Source organism: Canis lupus, chromosome 11, assembly GCF_003254725.2.
Source record: "Canis lupus dingo isolate Sandy chromosome 11, ASM325472v2, whole genome shotgun sequence".
Lineage (NCBI taxonomy): Eukaryota > Metazoa > Chordata > Mammalia > Carnivora > Canidae > Canis > Canis lupus.
The window spans coordinates 24705994-24718255 of NC_064253.1; the positions used below are offsets into that span (position 1 = coordinate 24705994).

At 41.1% G+C, this 12262-nt stretch overlaps 1 protein-coding gene across 4 annotated transcripts in view; it reads right to left on the reverse strand.

The window, feature by feature from the left end:
* KLHL3 (kelch like family member 3) overlaps positions 1-12262 on the reverse strand; it is a 112825-nt gene that overhangs the window by 20344 nt on the left and 80219 nt on the right. For all 4 annotated transcript variants that reach the window (XM_025433018.3, XM_049091820.1, XM_025433019.3 and 1 more), the window contains one exon: positions 187-304. In XM_025433018.3, coding sequence (XP_025288803.1) covers positions 187-304 — 118 coding nt within the window. The remainder of the gene's footprint in view (positions 1-186; positions 305-12262) is intronic.

The window sequence follows — 12262 nt, forward strand, 5'->3', positions numbered from 1 at the left end:
GTCCCAAAGCACATAAGAACCGACCCCAGAAGGGGCAGCCAGAAACTGGGCAAGTGGGGAAGGAAGAGGAAGAGAGTCTATAATGCACAGATGTTTGTGGAAACAAGGAGCAGTGGAGGACTTCTGGCAGTAAGCAGAGACAAGCTGGGGAAAGCAAGCTGCACAATGACAGATGGTGCTACTCACCTGCTCTGCATCTCCTGGAGGGAAGCTCAGCAATCTGGTCCCACCGGTCCTCTTCGAAATCGTAACATTCCACGCTGCGGATCGCCTTGGGGGCCTGGCCACCAACCACAATCATGACCTCCAGAAAGACAAACAGACATTAGCTGGGTCTGCCCAGCTAATGGATTCACACATGATCAATCCCTGGTACTTCCGCATGCCAGCTGCCCAGGGTCCACGGGCCATCCAGGGTACAGAGTTACACATTTGGAGATGCTGTCCTAAGTCACCAACAAATAGGACAATTCAAGAAAAATCTAACAATAACATCATATGAAGAAACACCATCATGAGAACTACACTTCCAAATCCTTGTGCTCAGGGCTGTGCTGGTGGTACATGTAGCCACTCAGGGCTTGTTCTATGATCACAATGCCCTCAAGGATTTCGGCGAGGGAAACGAAATTTTGCATCAAAACAAAATATCACAAAACATATATCAAAATTTGAATATATTTTGGAATAGAGTGCAACTTGGTTGCATTTTTAGGATAAAATTACTTCAAAAATATTTCTGATTACAGAAACTACAGAGGGCAGGCACTTACTCATTGAAGTTTAGGGGAAAACTGCGAAAGACTGCTTTGGGGTAGCAACCACAAAAATGTATTTAACTGATGATGCTCTGAACAATACTGTTTCCACAGGTAAGGTAGTAGCTACCACTGCCAGTCACTGCGTGCAATGTGTTGTCATTTACATGTCGCCATAACCCTGTGAGGTAGATATTATTGATATTGACAGATGAGGAAATTAAAGCTCAGAGAATGTAAGTAGATTGCCCAAGGTCACACAGCTGAGAGTGGCGGAATAAAGACTGAAAACCAAGTCTACCTGGCATAGAGGTGAAGGCAGCCCCACCCCTCTCCTGCTCCAGGGACCGGGTCCATGCATAGACAGCTCACTACATCCATGTTTTTCAAACTGCAGGTCACATTTCATTAGTGAGTCATGAGATGAATTTTATGCATTGCAAACCAGCATACTTTTAATAGAGCAGCACAGAAAATATACGAAGGGTGTTATTTCATCAAACAATTGTGGTGGTTATACATACAGGCAGGTGTCTCCTGCATAACAATTTAAACATATTTCTTAGTGTAGGGTATAGTAGGAAGGAAAGAAGGAAGGAAGGAAGGAAGGAAGGAAGGAAGGAAGGAAGGAAGGAAGGAAGGAAGGAAGGAAGGAAGGAAGGAAGGAGAAAGAAAGCAAAAAAGCCAGCCACTGCTTCAGCTATAGCAACAGAGCCACAGCATTTAATTGTGGTATCCGTTATTGTGACTTTTGTCACCTGTTATTCATAAATTAAAAAGTAGCAAAGTCAACAACAGTGTACACATTTTAATGAACTTGTACAAATTTCATGGTTGCCCCTATAAGGACATCATGCTCACTGGCATTGCAAGATGCCTCCTTAGACATGATGAGAAAGGGGTGGAAGTCACAGGCCGCCAATCAATAGGAGTCACAGGATGTTTCTCATTACCTGTAGCTTGTATTATTTACTCCAGTGGTTCTCAAACTCAGTGGGCCTCAGAATCACCTTGCTGGTTGTTAAGACACAAATTATCAGGCTCACCCTGCCAGAGGTGCTTACTCAGCAGGTCTGGAGTGGGGCAGGGAATGGGCATCTCTAACAAGTTCCTGGTTGAGAGTGATGTGGCTGCTCCAATATTTGTACTTGGATAACCACTGTTTTCACCCCTGGACCACAGGGACTTGTTGATGATGTTCCATTAACAATGTCTGCCATTATGAATAACCAGAGTACTCTCACTTCTCCACAACAAATGTTTGGGGAGAGGAGTGATGATCAAAATCTACATCAACTCACAGGAGTACATGCCTCAGGTGAACAGCATCTACCACACCAGGAGGCAGAACCAGGAGCTCGTAACTACTGCTCATCCATCATTTAGGCCCCAAGATTCCAGATCCAGGCTCACCTACCTACTGCCCATGTGGGTGGTCTGTAGTCAAATGTGGGTATCCAGTGTTCAAAAACTCAGAAGTCAGTTCCAACTTCTGGAACATTCCAAAGGAACCCAAGACACACAGTTCAAGCTTAGAGCTACTGCTACTGCTTCTGGAAATAAATATTCTACGTTTGACTCTCTGTGATGTGGTTCAGAGGGTCCGTGGCTCTGTGTCAAGAGTGGCCCTTTTCAGAGAAAAGCTGAATTCAACATTATTTCCCTTCTGTAACTCTTGGCTTAGTCAGGCATCCATGAACAGAACAGTTGAAGGGGGTTGTTAATTAACGCAGCCTTTTGACAAACTCAGACAACGCCCACCTTACTCCTCTGGGGCCCAGTGATTTGCCATGCATTCTTAAACATGCCTAGAACTTGCACCACCCTTCTGGTTTTGAGTTGGTAAAGCTAAAATGAAGGCACAATACTGTTAACGATTTTCCATGAAATCTAGTTTTGGAGACTAAGGAAGAATTAAACCAGGACTTAAGTTTTCTTTCTGCAATGACCTCAGGCACTCAACACCCTCTGTTACCTCTCTATGAAACATTCTCCCCCCTTTCTGGATCCCTCTGCTCTCACACGTGCTTATCTTTCAGGACTCAGGTGATGTGTCCACCTCTCTGATCTCAAATCTGAGTTAATGTCCCTTTTCTGAGATCACACATGCCCTGTGTTCTCTCATTAAAACTACCCCAGGGATGCCTGGGTGGCTCAGTGGTTGAGTGCTGCCTTCAGCCCAGGGCCTGATCCTGGAGACCCAGGATTGAGTCCCATGTCAGGCTCCCTGCAGGGATCCTGCTTCTCTCTCTGCCTGTGTCTCTGCCTCTCTCTGTGTGTCTCTCTCATGAATAAATAAAATCTTAAAAAAAAAAAAAAACTGCTCCATATTGTGCTGTAACTGCCTGGCAACCCTGTCTCCCTGGCTAGATGGTGAACCTTAACAGGACAGAGAATATACCTGCCTCAGTCGCAAAGATAATTGCAGGGCGAAACGGTGCCAGGTCAAATTAGTACTCAAATATTTGGAATAAGGAATGAATGAATGGTAAACAGCATATGCAAAAAACTAAATTAAAAGAATATACAGTTAAATTGAAGAAAATACAGTCCAGAACATCACTTTCTGGGGTTAAGATATGCTAGACACCAGATTACAAGTCTGGGGATAGAATTTGAGAGGAAAAATAAATAAATAAATAGATAGATAGATAAAAAAAGAGAGAGAGAGAGAGAGAGAGAACTTTCCCCATCTTTTCTCTCAACTACCAGAGGAAAGATGCTTATTCTTTGTACAAGTTATCAGCCTTCCTCTGTATAGAACATAAAACAAAATATATCTTATGCCAGAGGTAAGAAGGTATATTCATACTGGCAAAAACACAGTACTTACATCTGAGAATTTTCACAGTTACATAGAAACAGTGTTATACAAATGTAAAAAATTTCAGTGGTAAGGTAAAACCTGAGTAGAAAGACAAAAGTAACACAGAACAAGGTTTCAAAATAAACTTGGCTTGGAGCTCATAAAACCACTGTTGAGAGACAATTTTTAATATTCAAAACTTGTACAATAATCTGGGAAGAGTTAATTATGAGGTTTTGTGGGGGAGGACCATTGGTTTCTGAAAATGTAGAGGTAGCTCAAGGCAGGAGAAGGAGAAGGCATCCTTTCTGCTTCTTTCACAGACCTAAGAAATCCAATTTCTACAGCAGGCCTTGCAAGAAGCCATCATACAAGAAACACTATACTCCTTGTATAATCGCACAGAGTAAAAGAAATAAACTTCCTATCTTGAATACTAAAGGATGGCTGTTTCCATAGATACCTGATCTTAGCAACCAATTAGACAAAAAGGAGTATTCCCTAAAGTCTACATGCATTACATCCATAAAATTATAAACCTCTAGCTGCTTAGGAAGACGGTAAGATATTAGGGCATGAAGACACTTAAACAATTTTCTCCTATAAGCTCTCATTTAACATTTCCAGAAAAAACTCAGACCCAGGATGTTAAACAGGCATATTTCTTTCTTTCCCCAACACCCCTAAGTCCCAATCTACTAAAGATTTGTAATGCCTATAATAGAAATCATTGAATCCAATCAGCTTAATGATTGTTATTTTTAACAGTATCCTTTAGGTAACCCTGTGAGAACTACCAGGGGTCATACAGGTATCACAATAAAGAACTGGTTCCAGGCTAACAATTATGCTAGACCAAATATAGTTTACTCATGTTCAGGGACTGCGGGGTACTGGGGAGTCTGGTAGCAAACCACAGGGTCCTAACCCCACGTCTCTGGAGTCCCCTGTATTGAATGAAGGCTGCACAGGTTCTGGTGGATGGAGAGTTCCAGTTGACAGAAGACAGGTGAGCCAGACTCAACCATGGACAGCAAGGCTGCTGGACAACTCCCAAGGGCAACACTCTTATCTTGGAAAGGCAAATGGCCCTTTATTTTAGGGAGCTTAGTGAGACCATGGAAGACTACCTGATTCCTTAGAAAAGAAATTTCACTCCCAATCTTGTAACAAGATGGTTTTTAAATACATATGTAAGGCTATCCCCTTCCATGGAGGACTTAAGACTTCAAAAGTGTGACTGGGGAAGGAAAGGCATGTTAGTCCCTCCTCAGAGTATGATGGCCACCCCATGGGAGAGCTACAGTGTCCCCGGTACCCGAGACCAGCCAGAGAAAAGCACAGTAGGCGAACGGAGCAGAGCTTTCTGGCTCACCTGTCAGTCATGACCCTCACCTCTACGTCATCAGACTTTCACTACAGTGAGAGGAAAAAACTGGGCTCTGTAAACTTTTTTCATCAGGCAAGAGTGGAGTGCGTGTCCGAACTCTTCCATGACCAGTGAGCTGGGCAGAAGGCAGGCCCAGCCAGTCGGTCCCTCGGGCCAGGGCAGGAAGCGAGAGTCTCTCTTACCCTGGTGCGTGGGGCCGCAGGGCTAACACCAATTCATCCAAAGGAGTGTGTCGAGGTCGAGGCAGAAGACTTGTCCCAGCAGGTTCCTGAGCAACAGTTGCTCCAGGCAAGAATTGACAGCCAAAGTGCAGAGACGGTGGGAAGCGGAGAAGCAGCAACTTGAGAGCAAGACCCAGGGAAGAAAGAAGGAGTAGGAATATGGACTTTGGAGTCAGACACATCCGGGCTCAAGTATCAGCCCAGTCACTAAATAGCTGTGTGACCATGGGCAAGACATTTAACCTTGCAGAACCTCACTTTCGTTACCTGTATTATGAGGATAATAGGATGTTTCTCTTGTGGCTGTCAGGAGCCTTAAAGATACAAAGCACGTGGCACAGAGCTTGGTAAATCATATACATGAAATGTGAGCTTCTATTATTCAGTCAACACCAGCACCATTATTATTGGTTAAAGCAGTTGTTAAAAAACAGACTCCCCATAAATGGTGGAGAAGGACACTTAGGATCTATGAACAAGAAAGTGAGCATCACTAATTCCAGGGTGATGACAGGACCTGTTTCAGAACCCCAGGCTATTTTCTAGGTGCGGCCTGGGTCCATCTGAAGGATCACACTAAAGAGGAGCAGTGGCCACCCAGGGCCCTGGCCCAGCTTAAAAGTCAGCCTACCGACCCTACCAATAGCCTTGTTCCCAATGCCATCTATTGAAAGGACAGGCCAAGCTGGGAGAAAGCTGCCCACTTCTGGCCCAAATGGCTTTTCACCATCATTTTTAAAGAGTTGAATGGAGATGTCACTTGAACTGAAATGACAGTGAAAAGTGCCAGGCTCAGTACATCTCCAAAGGTTCATTTGCATCTTGCTGGGACCTCATTTCTCTGCTGCCATCTGTGGAACAGGGTAACGTAGGAGTGTTTTGAGAGACTGGGAGACAGCTCCGGTTGTCCATGGCAACCCAGCCTCAGGGAAGTGCTGGGTGGTGAATGTGTGGGAGCCTAGATGATGCTATTAGCTGTTCCGGCTTGAATGTGTCAGTATGATCTGTGCATATGTGGCTCAGGAAAAAAACGCTCTCATTAGCCTCTACAGCTATCTAAAGGCAGAGTCCTATTTTCTTCAGGGAAGGGGCTTGGCTTGCAAACAGGTTCACTGCTGAGAATTGAAGACAGTACAAATCTCTTTCCACTGCTGTGTTTCTCAAAGTGTCCTCTGTTAGAAAGCCTATCTGGATTGAATTCATGAAAGCCCAAACTAACCTGCCCTTGCAATTCTTATGGCTGGTTCCTTCAACTGGTCCAATGATCTCCTTACTTCTCTTCCTCTACTTATTTGGCTACTTATATATTTTTCTTTTTTTCATTTTTTTTTTTTTTCAAGTAGGCTCCACATCCAGCATGGAGCTTGAACTCATAGGGCTTGAAATAATGACCCTGAGATCAAGGTCTGAGCTGAGATCAAAAGTTGAATGCTTACTTGACTGAGCCACCCAGGAGCCCCATTCAATTGTCTATTTCTACCTTACTCTCTCAGAGGACTTCTTAAAAGTCCCCAAAGGGCAGGAATTGAGTTTCTTCCCACACATTACCAGCGAAAAATTCTTGTGTGAAATATGGAGGCAATATAACAGAACAGCTCAAAGCTCACAACGCCAAGTTGTTTTTAATACTGTCAGCATTCATACATGTGTTTTTGTCTGGAGTCAGTCCTTCTGGGTTTGAATCTCAGCTCAGCAATTTATTAGCGGTGCTTTCAAGATATGTAACAAATTATCTTATACTCTTCCACTCAAGACATGGAATTTATCCGCTCTCCCCTTGAGTGTGGGCTGCACTTACTGACTTGTACCCTGCAGACAGAATACAGCAGAAAAAATGTCCCATCACTTGGAGAACAGGTTATACAAAGACTATAGCTTCTGTCTTGGGCATGCTCTCTCACTGTCCTCCTATAAAATCTCTCGCCACAAGGGAAACCAGCTTCCATGTCATGATGATACTCAGGAAGCTTATGGAGAGAGCTCACAACAGTGAGCTGAGGAGCAGATCTACACTCACTTCCCCACCGCCCCTCACTCCAAACAAGCCTGGAAATGACCACTGTCCTGACCAAGAGCTCAACTACAACTTTACAAGAGGCCCTGGGCCAGGATGACCCAGCAGAGCTGGGACTCCTGCCCATGGAAAGTGTGAGAATAGTAAACATTTACTGTGTTAAGTCACCAAGGTTAGGGTAATTTGTAATGCAGAAATACAGAATTCATACATAATGAGTAAGTGACATAACCCAAGATCCAATTTCTGCATGTGTAGAATGGGGATGATTATAACCATGTAAATCCTATGAGATAATAAATGTAAATCATTTAGCCCAGGGATTGGCATATTCTGAGGGCTCACATTTGGAGGGTTATTGTTATCTGCTGTTATCATCATTGTGGAGTTAGTATTGTATAGTGGCTATGAGTCAGCCAGACCTGGATCTGAGTCTTTATATTCCCACTTAGCTATGAAGCCCTGGGCAAGTCATTCAATCTCATTGAATTTCCAACATGGAGTTTGTTCCAACATGAAAACTTTCAGAGTTGTTACGAAGATGAAATAATATATATAAAGTGCTGTGTTTAAAACACAAGGAAACCATATTTAAACAACCCTGTTCATGTCATCATTAACGTCTTGGGTGTTAAGAACAGTAACCTAGGGAAGGAACAAAGCACCGAGTACAACTTACTCTAAGTGGCCATCTGAGGTGGTGAGTCAGCCCTCCTCTCCTGCGGTCATTTAAACCAATTTCTGGATGTTCACTCTTAAAGACAATATCCCTTTGACCTTGAAGATAGCTCAGGCATCAGCTCCTACAGAAAGCTTTCTCCAGCCCTCACCTCTCTCTGTGCTCCCAGAGTGTCCTGCCCATACCTTCACTGTGGCACTTACATGATCCACTATAATTGTCCTGTGACATCCGTCTTCCCTCCCCTGAGTCTGGAGCACTGTGGACAAGAGACCAGTTCACATGAGGCTCTATGGCTTTAGCATCAAGCCCAGTGCCTGGCAATCAGAGACTACTCAATGGAATTGTGTTGAATGAGTGAATTGAGTTAATGCATGCATGACGGTTTATTACTTTCCTGCTGGTGCTATTGTTTTTAATTTAAATGCTTGACCACCTATCCAACTCCCCAGGAATGGGGAGATTCATTTGATATTGGACCTGTGCTGAGCCAAATGTCCTAGGGTTAATCTACATTAGCATCAAAGGATAATACCAAGTAGGGTATCACTACATCTCTGCAAAAAATACATGTATGAATGCTGACAGTATTAGAAAACAACGTGGCATGATAGAAATGGTCAGTACTAAATCTCTATGAGATTATTTCTTCTTTAAAAATCTATCTCTTCAGGATCCCTGGATGGCTCAGCAGTTTAGTGCCTGCCTTCAGCCCAAGGCCTGATCCTGGAGTCCTGGGATCAAGTCCCACATTGGGCTCCCTGCATGGAGCCTGCTTTTCACTCTGCCTGTGTCTCTGCCTCTCTCTCTCTCTGTGTCTCTCATGAATAAATAAATGGACACCCCAAAAAATAGCTAAAATTGGACACCCAATAAAATCTTTTTTAAAAAAAATCTATCTGTTAGGATACCTGGGTGGCATAATTGGTTAAGCATACGACTCTTAGTTTTGGCTCAGGTCATGATCTCAGAATCATGGGATCAAGGCCCATGTTGGGCTCCGTGCTCAGTATGGAGTCAGCCTGAGATTCTTTCCCTCTTCCTCTGCCCCTCCCCTGCTCATATTTTCTCTCTCTCTTTCAAATATATAAGTAAAATCTTAAAATAAAAATATATCTTTTTCAGGGCACCTGGCTGGCTAAGTTGGTAGAGTGTGCAACTCTGAAGCTCAGGGTTGTAAGTCTGAGCCCCTACATTGAGTGGAAAGATTACTTCAAAATAAAATCTTTAAAAAATTATACTTTCATTCATGAAAACTTTTACTATTGCCCATCCTGTGCCAGACTCCAGACTACATGCTAAGGACAGAGATGAGTAATGCCTGCTATCATGGAATCTATAGTTTAGTGAAGGAGGTATCTAGAAGAGAACCCTGAATACCTCCCTAAAGTGTCAGCCCAGGGCATATGGTCATCTTGTTGAACTACTGCCCCTGCTTTTCAGAAACCAGTGAAGCCATCACCAACCTGACCTCTCCTCCATTAAAGAGTTTTTCTCATCAACTGTATTTCTACATGGTAGCAATAAACTATTAGAAAGTAGACTTTAAAAGAAAAGATTTACAAGAGCATCAAAAACTATGAAATACCTAAGAATAAACCTAACAAAAGACCTACAAGATCCATACATTAAGAACTGTAACATGTTAAAAAAAAAAAAAAAAAAAGAACTGTAACATGTTGCTAAGAGAAATTAAAGAAGACAAAATAAATGGAAATACATACTGTGATAATGGATCAGAAGATTAGTACAGCATACCCCCCTCCCTCCACTTATCCAGCTTTGCTTTGTGCAGTTTCAGTTACCCATGAACAACCTTGATCCAGAAGCAGATGATCCTCCTTCAGACGTATGGTCAGAAGGTCAACAGTAGCCTACATCATTCACCTCACTTCATCTCATCTCGTAGGCATTTTATCATCTCTCATCATCACAAGAAAAAGGGTGAGTCAGTACAGTAAGATATTTTGAGAAAGAAATCATATATTGCATAATTTTTATTATGGCACATTGTTATAATTGTTCTATTTTATGACTAATTATTGCTATTAATCTTTTACTGTGCCCAATTTATAAAGTTTATCTGAAGTATTTATGTATAGGAAGAAAACAGTATATACAATACTATCCACAGTTCCAGCCATCCATGGGGGGTCTTGGAACACAACCCCTAAGGATAAGAGGGGACTACTGTATTGTTAATATATGAATTCCCCCTAATTGACCCTAAAAATTTAACACAATCCCTATCAAAGGCTTTCTTGTAGAAACAGGCAAGCTGATTCTAAAAGATAAATGAACATACAAAGTACCTAGAATAGGCAAAACAACTCTGAAAAACAAAACTAGAGGACTCATACTACTTGATGTCAAGAATTACTATAAAGCTAGTCATCAAAGCAACAAGGTATCGGTGGAAAGATAGGCAAATAGATAAAAATAACAGAATAGTATCCACATATAGACCAGCATATATGGAGTCAATTATTTACAACAAAGGTGCCAAGCCTATTCAATGGAAAAAGGAGAATCATTCTACTAAATGCTGTGGAAAAACTGGACATTCAAATACAAAACAAATGAACTTTCACCCTTACCTCACACACCATATTAAAAAGAAATCTCAAAATGGATCACAGACCCAAATGTAAAACCTAAAACTTTAAAATTTCTAGAAAAAAAAAGTATAGGAGAAAATCTTTGTAATCTTAGATAATGCAAAGATTTTTTTTAGATAAAACATGAAATACATCAATCATAACAGAAAAAAATGATAAAATTTAAAACTTCTACCCTCCCAAAAATACATCTATGAAAATAAAAAGACAAGACACAGATTGGGAGAAAATATTTGCAAAATACAAATTTGATAAAAGACTTACATTCCACAACATATGAAGGACTCGTAGAAATCAGTAAGAATAAAACCACCCAATTTTTTAAAGAAAAAAAAATTGAACATATTTCACCAGAGAAAATATAGAAACAGCAAATAAGCACATGAAAAGATGCTCAACATCATTAGTCATCAGAGAAATGTAAATTAAAACCATTGTGAGATACAACCACCTACCTACTACAGGGGCCAAAATTTTTAAAAAATAGATAATACAAGTAGTAGTAAGGCTGTGGAGTAACTGGAGCTCTCATACATTGCTGATGAGAATACATAATGGTACAGCTGTCTTGGAAAAACAGTTTAGCAATTTCTTATAAAGTCAAACATATACTTACCATACAACCCAGCAATCCTATTCCTAGGTATTTACCCAAGAGAAATTAAAATATAAGTCCATACAGGGATCTGTAAGTGAATGTTCAAACAGCTTTTCCATAATAGCTAAAAATGGACACCCAAATGTCCATCAATGGGTGAATGGATAAACAAATTATGGTACATCCAAACAATGGAATATTACTCAGCAATAAAAAGGAATGAACTCTTTATATGTGCAACAACATGGATGAATCTCAAAAGCATTACGCTAAAAGAAAGAAGGCAAGCTCAAAAGGCTATATATGGCATGATTTCAGTTATATAACACTCTAGAAAAGACAAAGCTGTAATATGGACAGAAATCAGATCAGTAGTTGCCAAAACCTAGGGGTAAAAGAAGGGGCTTGACTATAGAGCAGCACAATGGAACATTTTCGAGTATTTAAAATATTCTATATTTTGATTAGGATGCAGCTACATAACTGTATGCATTTCTCAAATTTTATCAAATTGTATCCCTAAAAAAAGTGAATTTTATTATGTATCAACTATACCTCAATAAAACTGAATTTAAAAGCAAATAATCTGAGATGTTGATAATGAGGAAAGCATATGCATGTGTGGGGGCAGAAGGTATATGGAAAATCATTCTACCTTACCCTCAATTTTGGTGTGAACCTAAAACTGCTCTAAAAATATAAAGTCTTAATTTGAAAAGTAGCAAATAATAGTATTGGAATCCATCTCTTAAAGAGATGAATGGATGTTACAGAGTTTAATTAAGGGAGATATTGATTTAAAAAATAATGAGAAGAAGAAAAGAAAAGGATCTTTTTTGTCTGCCACCAAAATCTGAAAAAAAAACCTGCCCCTGGGAGGTAATCTGGTAGGAGAGAAAAACACAGACTCTAGAGTGGAATAGACCTTGTTACATCCCAGCTCCACACTTAACTAGCTGTGTAACCGGGCAAGTTACTTAACCTTTCTGAGTAAACTTAGTAAACTAGGGATATGAAGAGTTAACACCGTAATATTGTGATGACTTAATGAGATGATGTACCATCAGATAATCTTCAAAGTGACAGTCTCCCTCAGGACATCCCACTCCTCAAACCCACAGTGGGGCTCCGCTCACTAACTTAAGTGCCCAAACAATGATGACAGAGTAGAGTTTGAG